Source organism: Oreochromis niloticus, linkage group LG1, assembly GCF_001858045.2.
Source record: "Oreochromis niloticus isolate F11D_XX linkage group LG1, O_niloticus_UMD_NMBU, whole genome shotgun sequence".
Lineage (NCBI taxonomy): Eukaryota > Metazoa > Chordata > Actinopteri > Cichliformes > Cichlidae > Oreochromis > Oreochromis niloticus.
Window position 1 is genome coordinate 24716347 of NC_031965.2, and position 19606 is coordinate 24735952.

Below are 19606 nucleotides of genomic sequence, written 5' to 3' on the forward strand. Positions count from 1 at the left end.
CAAAACAGATGAAGACAAGTCAGGAAGCAAGATATGCAGGAAGACAGACCAGTCTTGGATCACTGTGTTTTGTGTTGGGAGCAGCCAATTAAATGTGATCCACCATATGGAAACCGAAATTCACCTTAATGTACTCATTAAGTGACATAACTGATCAGTCAGGCAGGAAAAGCCCATCTAGTCCAATGAGTTGATTTAAAGTCTTTACATATTAATAATAATAATAATAATAATAATAATAATATATCAAAGAAGAAAATCATCTTTCATTTCCTTTCCAAATGTGTCTTGTAACTAATGTGTGGAATCATTTGTAAATGTGTCCGAAACAGCAACACACAGTGATGCATACACACACTACATACAAGCAATTATAAGTATAACACAGTGGTAAAAAGTACAGATACATAAAAGGTATGTCTGAAAGAGTAATACCTTGATACTGAGCGCTGAATCCTTTTCTTCTGTGATTGCTGTCTGAGGTGAAATGTATCCGAACCCAGTTCTTATTTGAAATCACTGGCGAAGGCAGAGTTGTACCAGTCAGCCTGGAAGTAAGCAAACAAGAACTTTATTAAGAAAAAAACCATAAACTGAACATGATTGATGCAGACAGATACCAAACCTAAGACCTAATGATATTGTAATATTCACAGCGCTGTGCTCCTTATTGTGTCGTACAACGCTACGGACAATACAGCAGAACATCTACAGTGAATTTTGCACTATTTTGTCGATGTGATATACATTTCTACTTTTCTCTAGTGGCAAGTACAGCAACATGCTGAATATTAGATAGAGGTTTACACCCTGCTTCAGAGATAAATTATGTTTATCACAACAGTCTGTTATAGCAAGAGCAAGAAAAAAAATGCACAGTGTAGTTGTTGGAAGAAAGTGCTGTTCTCTAATTACAAATTACCAGCATGATCAGGTACTGTGAAAAATGTTGCAAAATGCCTATTCACAAACAACTGTAAATATGTAAGATATGCAAAGCAGAGCACAGAGGTGCAGAAAAACTACTGGATCTATGTTTCATGTGAAAATATGAAAATGTGCCAGTGTAGAGAGAAGTTTCTAGTGAGTTCAAGGTATAATTTTTGAGTCCCTTTGATTTGTCCTCCATGGTACAAAGGCTGGCTATAATTTAAAGAGGTTTTTGCAAAAAGGCAATTTGTTCCACTGGTTTGGAAATGCAGATGTGGGAAGTGAATGATATTATCCATTCCCATTATGATCAACCCTCACCAAAAGCATAATGTGTGCACTTATACTGGTCACAGTCCTACTTGAGTGTCTAAGTGGTTTCTATTGAGGGAAGTCCATGCTGAAAAAAATACGTTTACAAAAAAAAAAGCAGTAAAATTTGTTATAAAAATTCATCAGCAAAAAAATAAGAAAAAGCAGCTTTGTTAACTTAAAAACAAGACTCATGTATTTTGTAAAGTTGACTGAATTAGGATATAATGCTTCGTGACTTTGGGAAAAAAAAGTGTATATTCCTGATTTCATAAGAGATGGGCTAGGGATCCAACAGAAACTGTGTTTCACACATAATCACAGTAAACACCAAACCCTACAGGGAAAAGTTAAGTAAAAGAGGGGAACGTTGATAGTAAAGCAGAAGAAAAAAGAAATAACTTCACAAATTTTTTTAACCATCCCTACTAAGAGGATAAGTCGGTACCCTATGGTAAGTCTTACATCAGATTTAGTTTCTGTTACTTTTCTTTACCAACGGCTACCAACACGGCGTTAAAAGAAATAAAACAAAATGTACGGAAAAAATGATGCACAGAGAGAAGAGAGGAAATGATGTAGGAAATGATGCCTGGAAGCTCGTGTTCTACCAACCTCTCTAGAGCAACAAGCGCCACACTAACTGCCCTTTAATAATGCCGCAGTTACACTGAGTAGACTAGAGAGAGTGAGTTACAAATACTGATGAAGAAAACAAGGGAGTAAAATATAAAAAATATAAAAAAATGTAATTAGAGAGCTTCTTAGAGAACCTCGTTGATTTGATTCTTTGATTAGATTTGATACTGTCAATAAAGCTGAGTTATCAACTAAAAAAAATCTGAGAAAAAAAAATCTGTAAGAGGATAAAACAAAAAAAAACTGCCAATGTATCTACCCCGAGGTGATATAACACTATAGTATACACAGTGAAAAGCTCCAGTACTGTAGTGTGATGTGTCATCTCTCAGAGAGTCAACTAGCAGTCTTTATCAGTGAGAGCATTTAAATATAAATGTCTTGTCGTGTGGCACATTAACACAAAAAAATATAGTGCATGATATGAAAACTAGACTAAAAAGGATGGGGCTCCCGACAAACATCAACAAAGGATATATAGGCTTGTTATTGCAGTATTTATTTTGTGTTTCAAAACTTCAGCGAACCTTTACAATGATTTCAAGAGAATGTGCAATTTTATCTCAGCCCAGCCTGGCAGAACATGTTCTCAGACAACCTGTCTGATGTAAAAAAAGGAAAGGTCTATATGATGAAACACCTTATAGTTACATAAGGATACAGTGCCAGACTGTGCTGTTTTCTCTTTGACCAAAGTCAGATTCAAACAAAAACTTACCAGAGACGAACATTTTTTTCATACAAAGTTCACTAAAGAGAAAGTAAGCAATGCTACATTATGAATGTGCTCATATATATTACTAATACATTATATATGAGTACATTATATCACTCTATTAATGTATAATATCAATATCTCTCTCTATATATATGTGTATTCCTAACTATCTTAAACAGAGGAAAGAAACAAGCAGCAACATTTACATTTTATCCAGTTTTTATAGCTAAGTGATAGAGTGCTATATTAATTTATGGTATTTTGTTACTAATGCAGCGCTGCATAAGAAGCAAAGGTGGAAAGTAACAAAGCACAGCTAAAATATTCAACACTCAAATAAATATATACTTAAAGTAAAGTAATACATACTCAAGTAAGGTACCTGCATTTTCAGGTGATTGCACTTTACCGTGAGTTACTGTTGCCGCCCTATAAACTCGAAGCAGTCTGGCCATTCTCCTCTGACCTCTGGCATCAACAAGCATTTTCACCCGGAGAATTGCCACTCACCGGATATTTTCTCCTTTTCAGACTATTATCTGTTACCCCTACAAATGGTTGTGTGGGAAAATCCCAGCAGATCAGCAGTTTCTGAAATGCTCATGCCAGCCCAACTGGAACCAAGAACCATACAATGTTTGAAGTCATTTAAATGACCTTTCTTTCTGATTCTCATGATTGGGTTAGATGCACGATATAGACAAAAGCACCAGACCAGCTACATACTACAGGAGCTGTTTGGCCGTGAAAACCATTGCTCCCAGTACACAGTTTTTTTTGCAGATGTTAATACCAGAGGAAGTGTGGAACTCTGGAAAGCAGTTACTGAATCAGCAGCACTGAGATGACTTTCCTGTCCCATGCCCAGCGACGCCATATGTGGTCTGCCACAAGTGAGCTCTTTAGAAGGACCATTTTTTCCATGGCTAGGTGCATTATATTATACACCTATGGCAATGGACCTGAGAAGACCTGAATTCAAAGATTAAGAGGTGTGGCCCAATGCGTTAGTCCATTAATAACCAGTTGAAGTGTATTTATGTGTGTGTTGACATTTTAGAAAAGTAAGTATGCTGAATAAGCCTTAAAGACCTAAAAGTTGTAATTAAAAGGTTCTCATGCACTTCATTCTCTATCCTGACTATGAGAAGTAATTTTTCCAAATGATTAAATATTCATTCGAGTATTGGGCCAGGAATTGGAATGCTAACAGTGAATCCAGATATTATATGGGTTAAACGATTACAAACTTGTTTATATACAGAGTTTAATTTAATACAGTGTAGTAAATTCTTATATGTCTCGAAAATAAAGAGAGGTGGGGGAAATGTTAAGAAGAGAAAGAAAAAAAGTGCATGATATGCTGCCTCTCTTCCATTATTCATGCGTACTGGCGTCCTGCCTGACACTGGAGTGAGAGTGAGACAAGGGGTCAGAGAGGAGACAGAACAAGGGATGGGGGAGATGAGAGTGAACTAAAAAGAAAGGTAGAAAAGGAGGAGAAGCAAATGAAAAGAGAGGTTCCCTTAAACTTTCAAAAACAAGCATGCTTGACAAAAAAAGGAAACAGGAGAAGAAGAGAGGAGAGACGTGAAGGATAGGTTGAACAGGAGCAGGTTTTTTTTTCACAGAAGAATAAACGCAAGTGAAAGAGAGCTTAAAAGAAAGACACGAGCAAAGAAGAAATAATCGTGAGGAAAAACACTGAAGAGGAGGTGAGAGCGAGAAAGTCACTTAAATGAACAGGAAGAGAAGGATTAGACTAGTCGCTCTGAGAGGTCAAAGTGATAAAGGGAGAGAGAAAGAGTCAAGCCTAAATGAGGTTGGGCAATACTAATACGAGATTGCAAAGAATGGAGATAAATGAGAAAGAAAGTGACGCTGGAAGGGAAAATGAGAGGAGGGATGGAAAGAACAAAAATAAATAAAAAATAGAATCACATAAAGAATTAAGCTGTGAGGATAAAACAAAGATGAACATGTGAGGGAAGAGAGAGAGAGGAATGTTTACAAAATTCAAGAAATATGAAAGATGAAAACACTGGAGAGAGGAAAAGAGAAAAGAAGATGTTTGACAGACCAGGGGGGGAGAAGGGAACAGAAGACGTGAGGCCAAGTCATGCAGCAGAGAGGAGACGGACAAGTAAACCAAGACCAGCAGTGAGCTATTTGTGGGAATATTCTAGCACTTTTCTGTTGTTAGGGCAACTAGCTTTTTTGTGATACGAAGATAAACACAGACAACTTTACACTACTGGGGCACCAATGTTTTGGCACCTACTCTTCTGACTGGCTGCTTGAATCGCTGCAAATACATATTTTTAACCTTACTGCATTGTTGCACTTACTGCAAATCCCTGTGGATGTGTGCATCTGTAAAATGGCAAAAAGCCACAGTAAAAATAAATTATTGGATACAGGTCACAAGTGTAAAGCACATTATCCACAACAGATAGCTGTTTATTCCCACTGCGTAGTGCAAAACCTGGCTACAGTGCTACTTTTAATGTCACACTCACCCTTTTTACACCGATACACACACAGACACACACCGGCAGTCCCACAGACAGTAAACATAATTTAAAATGTAAATGTAATAACAGGACAAGTGAGGTGTCACAAAGTGGAGAAAAAGAGAGTAAGAGGAGGACCGGCAGTTACACGAAGGGGAACGAGGGAGAAGCAGCGGGAAAGGATCAGAAAGCAGGAGATCTAAACGGAGGAGAAATGAGATGTAACAGAGGGACATGAGAGCAGAACAAATAGGAAGAAAGACAACATTTGGAGAAAAAAATATCCAGCCTCTTTCTTTGGCAGTCATTGAATGTGTCATGAAAAGGCTCTGAGGATGGACAAGGTTCATCCAAAGATGCTGCAGGCTGGTTGTGGTGCTCTTTGAACTTCCAGATAAGTATAGAGGCCAGAGGGTGAGTTCAAATGATCAAGGACTCGCACACCAAAGCATTACTATGATAGACCACCGAGGTCAAGCTGCTACAAAAGAACCTAATGTTTAATGTCACATGTATGAAGAGCAACTTGGGGACTGTCTCAGTCGTAGAAAAACGAATGAGCATTTTACCGACTTGAAGTTTGCACTCACAGCTATAACTCTGTTTTTTGCTTTTTTCTCATCAGAGGTGCTATGAAAGTACATCCATTAAGTAAGTAATCAGTATACTAAAAGAAAATTATTAAACACTACTTTATCAAAATCCTCATGTAGTGGATCATCACCATGCAAATTCTTGAGTTTTCAACACTGATGAAAATCAGTGTCATTAATGTAGTGACCAAGAAAGAACAAAATATAATTAACTGTTCTTGAAAACATGACACTTGAACTTATTGTAAACACTTATAAATAAGGATTCATTAAGTTACAGAAAAAGATACATCATCAACATCGTTTCTCCTAGCATCGAAAGACAGAGGCAGAGGATGAGAGGTGGGCCAAAGGAGCACAGGGGAAGAGGGAAATGAAAGAATAGCCAGACAGAGTGCTAAAGGTGCAGAGAATGGAAAGAAAAAAATAAAGGCAAGCATGAAAAATAAAGGAGGATGAAAAGAGTGAAAGGTAGAGGTAATGGTGTGGAAATGAGAAGAGGGGTTAAGAGCTGCAGAAGACCTGCAGTAAACTTTCATTAAAATGATCAACAAAGCTCATTTTATATAATCAGAGAGAGAAAAAATACATTCAGATCTGAAGGTAACAGTAGTTACACTGTCACAGATAACAGTCTATATTTCATAAAAAACATTAAGCTGAGTATTTACGTAACCAGTGGCTGGTAAAAGAAGAGTAACAATACAAAACCAAGTATGGAAAACAACAGAAATTTATATGATTTTAAATACATCATGAATATTTAAGTATCACCAGGTGCATGGACACCTCATGCCTGGACTACCTATCCAAAGGCCGCTGTAACTCCATGTCCAGTGTTCCAGTATTCTTAAACAATACTGTAAAGATTCCCTCCAATAGGACTGTAGACGACAGCAAGGCTGGAATATGTGTACAGGGACTTCACAACACTTCTTTGCATCTATTTTTACTTCTATATTGACTAGAGACTAACTTTTAGCTGGTGGATATGATATAAAACTTTAAACTGGATCAGGTCATGTTTTACACAGACAGGTGATTTGTGCACTGTGTCCAGTGCGCCCTCCCAAAGTTCCTCTGAGATCTCCTCTCACAGATTATCGGAGAAAAAGAAAATGTATGAAGATTTATGACATCCCTTTCACTGTCTTGAAAAGTACATCCATAGGTATATCAGCGTGTAGTAGAGGAAACTGAGGAAATCTACTGCCGACAACACTGCTGATTGGGTAATCTTGCTTTTACAGTATGGTTAGCTCATATTTTTTTCTTTCTCTGGTCTATATAGTTCAAGTTATGACAGCATTAGAATTAAAACGTGCTTCAGTTATAAAATAAAACTTCAACTTAATTCTCCAGTAAAGTGCAGTACCTCCCACAGATGGGCCTGAAGTAATCAATTCTCAATGAACTGAAACCATTTGCTACATGAATCAGTACCTTTTATATGATGTCTTTAGGCAACTATTTTTTTGTTACATTTCTATAATATGTCCTTACACTGCCTAATTTCAGGACCTGACTCCCAGAAATTGCCTTTTCCCCACAAAGGTCATTAAACCTTCAAGATCATGAATAAGTTTGCAATTTCAGAGCACTCACATTTTTGGGCTTACGCTTGTAAGAGGCTGAAGTCATTTTTCATGCTCCTGTTTCACCAAACCAGAGGCGTATTAGGTTTGGCGCTTCTGAATTGATCAAAGGGATTTCTAGTCAAAATAATATAAATAAAATCACTGACATTTCTCCATCTGTAGTCAAGGATGGATAGGAAAGTCAAAGGGTAACAGAGCTGGTAGGTTATTCGAATAATAAACATGATAAACCACTTTCTGCCATTATATGTTTTAATTTTTTTGTACTGTACTATTATTTTTGTACTGTCTGAATATTAATTTTAAAAAATGAGAGGTTTATACAGATTATTATCAGCATGGAGCTCTCTGAATGTTTCACATTTAACTAATATGCATCTGCACTTGATGCCAGTCCATTAGGAGTTACACCTTACTTACAGCTACTGTAGGAGTAGTCTAAAGTGCTTGGAAAGAAAAGCGTCTGGACTTCTTTAAGTTGTTGAAGACGTTTCACCTGTTATCCGAGAAGCTTCTTCATTTCTTAGGTCAAATGGTGGAGAGTCCCAGATTTAAGCCCTATGGGAGTGTCCCCCCAAGAGGGACATGGACCCCCTAATGATCCTCTACCTAATCACACAGGCCTATGTGTGAAAATGGGTGTAGGTCAGAATCAGCCAACCTAGCCCCAAACTTAGCCCCACCCTATCATGTGATTTCCTAGGGTCAAAAGGCCCAGGATGTGAGTGGGCGTTAAGGCGTCTGAGAAGGGATCTCAAAACTGAATTATAGCTGGCAGACAGCTGGTGTCGTAAGCCACCGCCTCTGTTCAAAGATGGTCGTTCACAGTGGACATTCAATTCAATTTTCAATTCAATTCAATTTTATTTATATAGTGCCAAATCACAACAACAGTTGCCTCAAGGCGCTTTATATTGTAAGGTAGACCTACAATAGTACATTCAGAGAAAAAAACCCCAACAATCATATGACCCCCTATGAGCAAGCACTATGGCGACAGTGGGAAGGAAAAACTCCCTTTTAACAGGAAGAAACCTCCGGCAGAACCAGGCTCAGGGAGGGGCGGCCCTCTGCTGCAACCGGTCGGGGAGAGAGAAGGAAGACAGGATGGCTTCTTTAAGCTCCTTAGACTATGATGACCTGGATGACTGAGAACTTTACAGACATACTGTAGGACTAAATGCGACTTGAAAGACCAGATGCATGCAGATACACACCCCCTCCATCACATTTGAATACATAACATCTTAAATTTAGAACACCAACCCCTCCCCACAAACCATTAATATGTAGCTGGCAAAAATTGCATGACTAATAAAGTAGAGGAAGAAAGTCGGGTCAGTTTATTTGTATAACCTACTATCAAATGTTAAAGTCCAAAGCCCTTTCGGAGCTGTGATGCCATTAGCACACAGCAACCAACAAAACAAATAACTGGATGTTTTTGCCTCCTTGTGTCCTGACCCTGTTTCTGTCAATCAATCTTTTTTTGCCAGTTTGACCTTACTCAACAGGTAGTTTTCAACCCAGTAAAGCACAGCGGACTGAAAATTGGGACCAGCTATTGGATTATCCATCACATAATCTTACAAATTAGACTAAGTTTCAAATACCATCATAGTTGAGGTGTACAAACAGTTTAAACACATTCACTTGTCTGCAGCAATAAAGTTTTGTCTCTGAAAAGAATACGAGGTGTGGAATTGCCTAATATGATCAATTCTGTGTGTGTGTGTGTGTGTGTGTGTGTCAGTGTTTTTGTGGGTATGTGTATGTGTGACAGCTAGTCAACCTGACATTCAACTTGCCAGCTAGCAGACAGGAACATGAAACAGGAAATTGCTTTTGGGACAGCCAATCAGAAAATGCTCTCTGTAAACAGGAAGAATCCATCAGAGTAGTCCTGTCAGGTGTCAGTCATTTTCACAATGACCTGTTTTCATGCCTCAGTGAAAATGTCAGTCATCACTTAATCCCACCTCTGGAGAAAAGTACTTAGGATTGTATTAGGTTGTGCATGGCAAAACCCTTTCCATTTTTTTTTAATCATGTGGGTGGTATAACTGTAACATCTCTTGGTTTATTCCCAATTTGGGAACTTTGTTGTACACATCTAGGTTTCTGTGTTTTGCTATATAGCTGAAAACATTTTTTTGAGATGGTGCGTATTTTCACAGCCTGTTGCGGTGGCTCATTAGATAAATCACCAAGTTACCTCAATCTTTGCTGCAGGAGTTTTTCTTTTAAGTACGTATGACAGAGATGTTAAACCCTAATCAGAGCAGTCAAGACAAAAGTGCTTAGTTCTTGCAGTCTCCATTTTCCATGTAACAAAATGTTGGGTGCACTCTCTACTACTCTTCCTTATCTTGCCCCTGCATTGCAGAGGGTGGGCTGACAGTGGTCCTTGAATGTTATACTGTCAGAGCCAAGCTGTGTGTATGCGTGTGTGCACTTGACTGTGTGTAATCTGTCAGAGCCTAGAGAAACAATCAACAGCTCACCCTGTCAGAGAGCCACTTAAGACCTGACAAAAACACACACGTATGCACACGCACACATACAAATGGTATCATGAGAATGCCATGGTTGATGCGCACTGCTCGACTGGTGACGGCACTAAATGCACAATTATTCTCCATTCCTTTTGTTTTCATCCAGTGCTATTGTCTCTGCCTCTTTCACTCCTCTTATTTATCTGTCGACCTATTCATTCAATTACTTTGCAAGCAGTAGCACAATCACAAAGCATTTTCTACACATGGAAGACATCAGTTACAGTTAGGAGAACATGAGAAAAAAAGAATCCTCTAAAAACAATCTCTTGGAATTGGTTTTATTATTTGCAAAATATTTCTAATGATTAATATTCTGAAGTTGTATTGTTGTGTCTAAACAACACTATCGGAAGAACTTGCATACAAAAATACCCACTATTGATGCTAATGCTGCTAACAAAGCATTATAGGATTTTGGTTTTTGGTTTATGGTGTTTATGTAACACCAAAAACGTATCACAGATGTCAAATCCCTTTCAATTCAAAGTAATTGCTCTTTCTTAAGAAGAAAGCAACCTGGGATAATCTACGCTAACAGAGACGAGAATATGTATGTTATGTTTCAATCATGTCTAAAAATTTAGAGTTTACTAATGTCTAATTAGGCTTTGCTTCCAGGCCCGTCTGTTGTTATTACTGACAGAGGCCAAACAGCTTCATATTTTCCCCTCTCTTGATTTCCCAGCACTTACAACCTGGAAACAAGTCCCCCATCCCTAACCATTAAGCTTCTTCCACCTTTGCACAAACATATTGAAGCCTCCACTGGATGCGTGTGATATTTCGAACAAACCAACATGACTTCCAACAGTGCTCTAAATTTAAAAAGCAGAGCGTTTTGTGGCACAGCAGAGTGCAAATTTTCAAACTCAACTACACAAAAAAAAAAATGGGAGCAAAAACACAACTATTTATCACCTTGCCTATGGGATTTGAATAAATCAGGAAAATCAACAGGATTCCTGTGTAGGTAATCAATCAGCGGTTGTATCTGTCCTCCCCAACAACATCATTAGTCCCCTTTTAAAATTAAAAGCCATTCTTGAAAGTACTCTTGTTAGGGAAAATTGGAGTGAAAACAACAACTGTTCTCTTTAATGTAAGCAAGTCAGATAACTGAACAATAAAGTATCTGGGTTGCTAATTCTTGGAATGAAGCATCCGCCTAATTTATAGAACAACAATGTCCACTTTGTTTACATCTATGCTGCACTCGTTCTGCTCAAAATAAAAAAAAAAACACAAAAGATGACTATACCACTAAAGCTTCAAGTGTCAGTGGTGATTGTGTGTGCCTCTGTTTTCATTATATATTTACCGCTCAACACATGGTGCCTCAGTCATGCTGATTTGTACAAAGACCCCTGTGTTATCTGGCTCAGCATTGCAATCTGTGTGTGAGATGTGTCTTACCATATGCTTGGTGCTTCTGTCCCACTGATTTCCAGGAAGTCATATTTGTCCTCTAATAAGAAGTCATTGAAGACGAGAGCTATGGTGTCCCCGGGCTCAGCAAGGATTGACCACGTACAGTCCAGGTTGTTGTCGTACTCTGCTGGGTATCCAGGGCTGGTTATTGAACCTGCAGTGCCTCGTAACGTACCGCCACACGCTCCCTCGGCTGGTTAGAAACAGAGGAAAGGGAAAGCTATTTTTATTATTTCATATACTGATTTTGTAACTTAACTTCTTGGCCTTCTTGGGTTGGCTTATATCATTTATTTCATGTTTTTTGTGTCAATAAAGTTTTCACACATTAAAAACCACACTTTTTGACACATGCCTCTCTAACATTAGCAGACAAATAAACACAATGCACACACTATGAGCTGAAATAATTACAGTATTGTCATTATCACATCATCACTATGATTTAGATCATCTGTTAATTTTCATTCACAACTACTCATTTAGCAAACCCTCAACAGAGCTATTCAACCATCTACTCACTCTAATGGAAGAAATATGAACAGATCTGTTCTTGTCTGTAGACTAATGAACCATTAAAGGGGCTTTACTTAAGGATGTTGGGCACCATCTGGTTGATACAGTAGTTTGTGATGTAATTTGAGGCAGACTATTCTGTGCTTTGGAAGCAATCAATACACAGGGGCTCTCATCTTCTGGCTAATGACCCTTATGTCAAGTTTCTTCAGTTCTCATGATCTTAGCAATGTGATTTTTTTTTTTTTCTGATCTTTTACTTTCATGGCTATTATTGGTGAACAGTTTTTCTTTTCCCTCAATCAGAGCTTAGTTCAGTTCAAATGAAAGAACTGAAAGACTCCAGTGGAGACAATGGAACGTACATACAGCTTACTTTTGAACTTAGCTTTGGGTCATGATTATGTGAAAGGTATCTTGTCAGTTTCATTTAAGTAAAAAGAATGGTTTCCATCTTCTAAACTGTATTTACTGCAAGTCCTTTGAACTGCATTACTAAAAAATTTCTAGAAGCAATATCAATGAATTGAAAATGGAAAGAAAGAAAGAAAAAATGTCTTGCCTCTGCAAAAAGGCGATGGGAAGTCCCATTGTGCTCCACTTCCAGGCGATACGATGCATGTGAGGATACTGTGTCCTTCCAATACAAACCCTGACTCACAGCTGTATCGGATTTTATCCCCCATGTTGTACCGCGAGCCATGAATGACTCCATTTGGAATGAGACCAGGGGTGCCACATGTATGACTCGGCAGCACTGAAACAAAGAGAAGAGCAGACAGAGAAAATCGTTTATTACCTCTAAAATATCCATTAATTGAACTATTTGTTATAGTGAAAAATAACCAACCAAAAAAGAGCCAAGAAGTTCTGGCTGTATTTTTTAATATTTGAGTGAACTACAAACTTTTTGGCTTGTTACCACATAAAACAGCTTAACCATAGATCTATTAGTCAGTCAGGGTTACTGAGCAATTTGTGTTTTCTTTGAAGCGGTAAAACTATCCAGTACAAAACAAGAAAAATGCTTTGAGTTCAGCATTTTGCTTTTATTTGTCTTAATCAGTTAATTATTAAATATACTATATTTTACAGTCAACCTAATTACCCACACAAAATGCCACATACTGTATGTATGTTTGGTTTTCCAGGAAACCTAAAAATATGCTAAAGTGACTGCGTGGTATTGAGATGTCTGGCAAGCATTTTGCCTCCAATGTGCATCTGTTGCTGCGCGTTCTTAGATGACACAGCTCTACAGTGGGAGAAGCTACAGGCAGCTCATGGTATAACTAGGCCAAAATCAACTATGACTGTAGCCAACACGCCTTAGCTTCACAGAAGGGGCAGCAACACAGTGGCTGTAGTTCAACCTGGACAAATTCCACTGTATCTAACCCTGGTGTATGCTGTGTGTTATGTGTACTTGTATAACTGGAGCATGTTAACTTGCTGGGTGTGTAATGTCTGTTCGTAATGTGCATCCAAATGGCTTTTATGTGTATCTGTCTATGGGCATGCACTGTGCAGTGTGTTTATGTGTAAGGGGTATTGAGTAAGTCAATCTGTGTGTTTGTGTACGCTGTTCCAGTTAAATGCTAGCATGGTAATTAGACAAAGCTTCACCATGAGACCCTGTGAACTAGGACACTGAGAAAGGGGAAGGGATGGGGGTGAGAGGAAGACAAAGGGAGCAAGAAGAGGAGAAAAAGAGAGAACGATAAAGCTACAGACAAGAGAAGAGGGAGTAGGAGAAAGACTAGTGATAGAGTGAAGGAGAAGGAGTAAACGGGAAGAGAGCGGAGGGCAGGGAGAGGAGGAGGAGGTTGGAAAAGAAGAGGAGACTCCAGTCACACAGCAAAACAGAGAGGTGAACTAATTGCAGTGGGGTCCAAACATGTATAATTTACTATAATTGACTCATTATTTGGATTGTATGAAGTCATGCATCAGAGACAAGTTACTTGCACTCAGCTGACCATTCTGTCCTCTGCACAAACATCCACCCTGCTCTGTTTTAATACGGTGAGGCACAAAACCAAATCTAAAGCCCAAGCTACATCACTGACTCAAGGACAGGCTGAAGGAGTGAAAGAAGAATGGGGAAAAACACAAAAAAAGAAAGGAATCATGTATTCAAGCCAAGTCATTAGTCACAGTTATGTGACTGTAGAGTTCTGTGTCTGCCAAGCTGTCATGTTAAAAAATAAATAAATAAAAATACCTGCCTCATGCTCAAAGGGTTTCCCTCATATAGACGAATCAGAGTGGAAGAATCAGAGTGTACTAAGGCCTAAGTATCCTTGTTAACACACACTTGATGTTTTGATATTTTATCATCAAAACACGAAGTGTGGTGTTTTAACTATCATGTCATGTCCTAAAATTAATTTTTAGGTGTGATTTGGGAATCACACCTAAAACAGACAGACAACAGACAACCATTTGCACATTCACACCTATTTAAAATCATCAGTTAACCTAACTCTACTATTTCATGTATTTGGACATGTGGGAGGAAGCCGGAATACCCAACAGAAGCCACGCAGACACTGGCAGAACATACAATCTCTACAAAGAAAGACCCGAGCCAGATGGTGGACTCAAACTCAGGACCTTCTTGCTATGAGGTAACAGTGCTAATGTCGTATATATATTTGGTAGATTCTGCACTGTATTGTGACTTGTGCTTGTGACTTGTGTGTGACTTGGGCTTGAAGTTGTGTTGTACGCCACATCCCCACTGAGTTCCTGATGAAGGCTCTTAGGGTCCTGTTGATCTTGTATAGTTCCAGGCATTCCAGGATCCAGGTGTGGGCTTCGAATCATTGGCCTTCTTGTAATCAATCCAGGCAAGGCACAGGTTGGTCAGCCTAGTCTTGCAGTCTCGGGCGACTGCTTGGTCTACCAGTAGTTGGTGTTTTGCTAGCAAGATGCTAATGATAACCAAGTGGCTGGCTTAGTATACAGGAACATCTGTGCTGAGTATGGTCTGGAAGAACCAATATCAAAATGGAATACACCATTGAGAATGACCAAGCTAGAATCCTGTGGGACTTCCAGATACAGACAGACAAACTGCTGATGAGTATCCGACTGGGCATCGCAGTGGTGGACAAGCAGAGGAAGACAGCCATAATGATCAATATAGCACACCAAGTGATAGCAACATCAGGAAGTGGGAACACAAGAAGGTCAAGAAACCAAGGACTGAGAGCAAGAGAAGATATGAATGGTGAACGTGTTAATTGGAACACTAGGAGCAGTGACCATCCAAAATGGGTGATGGCCTTAGGAGAATGATATCTGAGATCTCTATCTAGAAGGGTGCAGTCCTGAGACTAGGCATATATTAGGGAGCAATGGAACATTTTGTCCTCAAAGCTGATGTGTTAGAAGCAGGAAAGATGGGCAAGCGTAACAATGAGTGAGTTTGACAAGGGCCAAATTGTGATGGGTAGATGACTGGGTCAGAGCATCTCCAAAACTGTAGCTCCTGTAAGGTGATCCCTGTCTGCAGTGGCCAGTATCTATCAAACCCAAGGGGAGCAATGGCTGACCCGTGCGGCGTGATCCAACAAACAAGCTACTGTAGCTCAAATTACTGAAAAACATGATGCTTGTTTTGATAGAAAGATGTCAGGATACACAGTGCATCGCAGTTTGGCCTGCATAGTCCCAGCTGGGTACAGAGTGCCCACGCTGACTCCTGTCAACTGCTAGAAACTCCAACAATAAGCATGTGAGCATCAGAAATAGACCAGGAGAGCAATACATCATGTGGCTTATCGGAAACGTGTGCATCACTCTCCTGGAGAACTCCTGGCACCAAGACACACTGTGAAAAGAAGGCAACCTGGCAGAGGCGGTATGATGCTTTGGGTACTGTTCTGCTGGGATACCTTAGGTGCTGCCATCCATGTGGATGTTAATTTAACACATATCACCTGCCCAAGCATTATTGCAGACTATACACACCTTTTCATGGAAATAGTATTCCCTGATGGCGGTGGCTTTTTTCAGAAGGATAATGCGCCTTGCAGTGAAGCAAAAAAGGTTCACGGCTGGTTTGATGTTTTGAATTCGCCTCCAAATTCCCCAGTCCAAATGAGGATCTATGCGATGTGCAGGACAAACAAGTCGGATCCATTGAGACTCTATCTCACAAGTCACAGGACTTAAAGGTTCTGTTACTAACGTCTTGGAGTCAGATACCACAGCACACCTTCAGGGGTCTGAGGCAGTCTGTACCTTTATGGCTCAGGGCTTTTGTGGCAGCAAAAGATCGGCCCACATATGTGAGTCATAGATAGGTGATAAGTTGATAAGTTAGTTATTTTAAATTCAGAGGAACAAACAGCTGTTTATTTGCCACTAATAATCAGGACTATTTTGGAGAAATTCCACATTAATTACAATGTAAATCAAGTCTGTGTGCACAACATTTTTGATTTGTTTGCCACGTTTTTAATCAGACTTGTTTAGCTCTGACCTCATGGCTGGGAAAGTTCAAATTAGCCATTTGTAGTTGCATTCAGCAGCATAATCACATTGATTACTTAATATTGGATGGCTCCATGGTTAAAAATTGCAATTATCTAGAATTTGAGGTCATTTGGATTTATTTATCATTCATTTATGGTGAACAGATAGCGGTGTTTTGCATAATAAGTAATCACAACAGCACGAGAATTAGCACCTTGCAGTTGTGTGTCTCTGCCAACCAGTCAAGTTGCAGTTTTCATCTATAATCATGTATTCTGTTAACCAATTGGTTTGTCAGTGTCTTCTAAATATATACTACTGCACTCACATTGTTGTCTGAGTTTATTTAAAGATAAATATACATAAATATACAAGAAAAGCAACAAAGTGCTCCGGGAGTGAAAAGAACATGACTTCAAGCTAAAGTCCCAATTAGAAACTTGATTGGCAGATTGGATCCCACTCCATGTGGTGATGGGGAAGAACTTCATTCCACCAGTCATCACTGGAAACTTACTACCTATTTGTATGTCTGTTGACAAAGTAAGAATGAGGGGACCCAAATCTTTTAATGTGGGTCAATAAAATTAAAGTTGAAGACTTGATTTAAGCTTAGAGGAAACCCAGATTAAAGTTACAGGAATGGTCAGCGTAATCATGAGAATGAATGCATTGTAATGTCCTCTGAAGACATGGAAAGGTGACTGCGTACAAGTGTATGTGCTTGTGTGTGCTTATGTGAGATTCTCCTGAAAGTGACTGATGGTGCTCCTCTGTCGTGTTCGTCCCTTCCAGCCCTTTACAGCCTTAGGGCAGGTCAGTGTGTTGCTATAGCAACTCTTAGCAAGGGCAACATTTCAGTATTGATGAAGAGGCGACGCGAGGCTTAGACACGCAAAATGAGTGAATGAAAAAAGAACGGATAGAGGATAGAAGAGAAAGAGTTGGGAGGGGAAGTACAAGTTGTGTTAAAAGGGAAAGAACAAATGAAGGGTTACGGAAGTAAACAATGACAGCCAGAAGGAATGAGGAAGTGAAAGAGACAGGAAGCGGTGCATGAGAGAGGTGTTGATAAAGCCTTTTGGTAAATCATTAATAAACTATTATTATTGTCTTGCAGAATTCTTGAACATAGATATTTGTATCCTACTTTCTGTTTGATCCTTTCTAATTTGTTATTATTCTGTCTGTGTGAATTAAACATTCCCACAGTGCTTCATCATTAGTTTCTGTTTCTCTATTGCTGCCACAGAAGCACAACAAGATTCTTCTATAGTGGGATACAAATAACATATATGACATACTGTAAATAGGAATGTATATGGATACAATTTAATAGATACCAGTGTTATTATTAAGTATACCTACGGTCCAGTTCTTTATGTATTCTTTTAATTATGTCTGATTAAATTTTGGTTTGAAAAAAGCAGGACTAAGATTTTCAATGTTTGCTCATTTTTCTTAACATCCTTGAGTCTGAACATATGTGTAGAAACACAGATAAAAAAGGTATGTTAGAGATCTATATCTATATCTAAAGAGGCTGATGATAGCAAGTACAGAATGGGTTGCTTTCATTAAAATGTCAGTCACAACAACTAAATTGTTATAGCAACAGCAACATTTATCATGGGAAAACAAGACAATAAAGAAAATAAACAAATAAATAGAACACTGTTAACATCAAGTGGAAAAAACCAGTACAGTACATAATTAATACAATAGACAGAATGATGTCAGAAGATCAAAATGCTATTAGTTTGATGCTCTCTATGAACTGTCAGTAAAAACACAGGTAATACGTGGAAAATGACCCCTACATCTCTGAGACAAACAAAACAACTGGAGTGAAATATATTTGTATCCAGAGCATGTAACTTGCCACGAGCTAATGTTGGAACAGATGTTTTGTCAAATCCAGCTCCTCATACCTGGCAAAAATCACTAATTTCTTGTTTGGTTTCCAGGGGGCTGTAAAGTTAAAACCAAGCGGAACCAGAACAAATGTCAGAGTGTGTGCACATTTTGCCAAACAGGGATTTGGACAGATGTTAACATTTGAAATATGTCGGGGAAAATTCAACTTCCAGAGAGATTAAAACTTTGGCTTTAACTTTTTTTTTTTAAATAAAAAGACTTTTTGGACTCTATTTCAACTCAACTCAAAATTCAGGTCAGTTTTAGTTTTGAATCCAAAACACTCTCACAACCTCGGTCACAGTTCTGCCATTCTTCCAAAGCCTTGTAAGTGAACTTTAGAGAGCAAACTATTTGGTCTAGTATGTCCCTTTGTAAGAAAATGACAATTTCTTCACAGTTAGAAGAACTGGCTAATTTTAAGGTAATGTTTGCACAATTAACATACAAGCACAATTTTTAGGAAAAGATGCAGATGAAATGTCTTTACTGGCCCACTATCCTCTCTTTTACCACTGAAGAATTCACTTCATGTCTGCTGGGACAGTGAGTTCACACTGAAAGCATCTCTCTGTGGGTGCAATCCATAATTCATTAACACCTTTACTCCGTTCCCATGGTGTATATCTATAAATAAATAGCATCTCCATACTGTTTTAATCTCTAGTTTTTCATAAAAAGTTGTTTCAGTTGGAAAGATGCCAAAGCCCCTGAGCTAAATGAACTCCCCGGCATAGCTAATGTTCCCATGGCACAAATGTATTAACAGTTTGACTGACACGTAATGCTTTACAACTCTAACCAAACAAACTGTAATAGGGCTCCTGTCCAATTATGGCCAAGAGCCATTGCTGACTGAATGGAGGCCCCTCACCACTCAATGAGCTCTCTCTTAGTTTCAATATTCATCATCTAATGTAGTATTATGGACACCACTAACTCATAATTCAAAGCTATTATTAGGGTATTTCACATTCTGAGGACACCTTCGCTTGAGCCGTCAGAATTAATTCTCACCCTATGGTTGTGGGACATGTGGGACTTATTTAAGGGTAACAATCAAAGGAAAGGTCTTTAGTGCAGATATGGAGACAAATGTAACATGTTTGTCAATGAATCATAAGTTAAACTGTTTCCATCTTTTCCCCAAACAGATCAAACAAGACGCTATCCTTGCTGCAAATTGTACCTTATAAAGTCATTGAATACAAACTAACTATTGCAGTCTAGCGTAATACATTAGGCTGCAATGATGAGTGAATTAATTAAATCAACTTTAAAGTAGATGCCAAGCTTTTCCCACTTGCAGGTTGTCATTTGTGAGAATCTGCTAACTGTTGTTTTATTCAGTACGTCAGTTTGTCAGTAAATTTGATAAAGTTGGACTTTTTGCTCTTTG

General features: G+C 38.7%; 1 protein-coding gene across 2 annotated transcripts in view; it reads right to left on the reverse strand.

Annotated features, from left to right (window-relative positions):
* LOC100698036 (CUB and sushi domain-containing protein 1) overlaps window positions 1–19606 on the reverse strand; it is a 414635-nt gene that overhangs the window by 185934 nt on the left and 209095 nt on the right. For both annotated transcript variants that reach the window (XM_019359325.2, XM_019359321.2), the window contains exons 4-6: window positions 12368–12562; window positions 11275–11482; window positions 436–548 (exon numbers count right to left, since the gene is read on the reverse strand). In XM_019359325.2, coding sequence (XP_019214870.1) covers window positions 436–548; window positions 11275–11482; window positions 12368–12562 — 516 coding nt within the window. The remainder of the gene's footprint in view (window positions 1–435; window positions 549–11274; window positions 11483–12367; window positions 12563–19606) is intronic.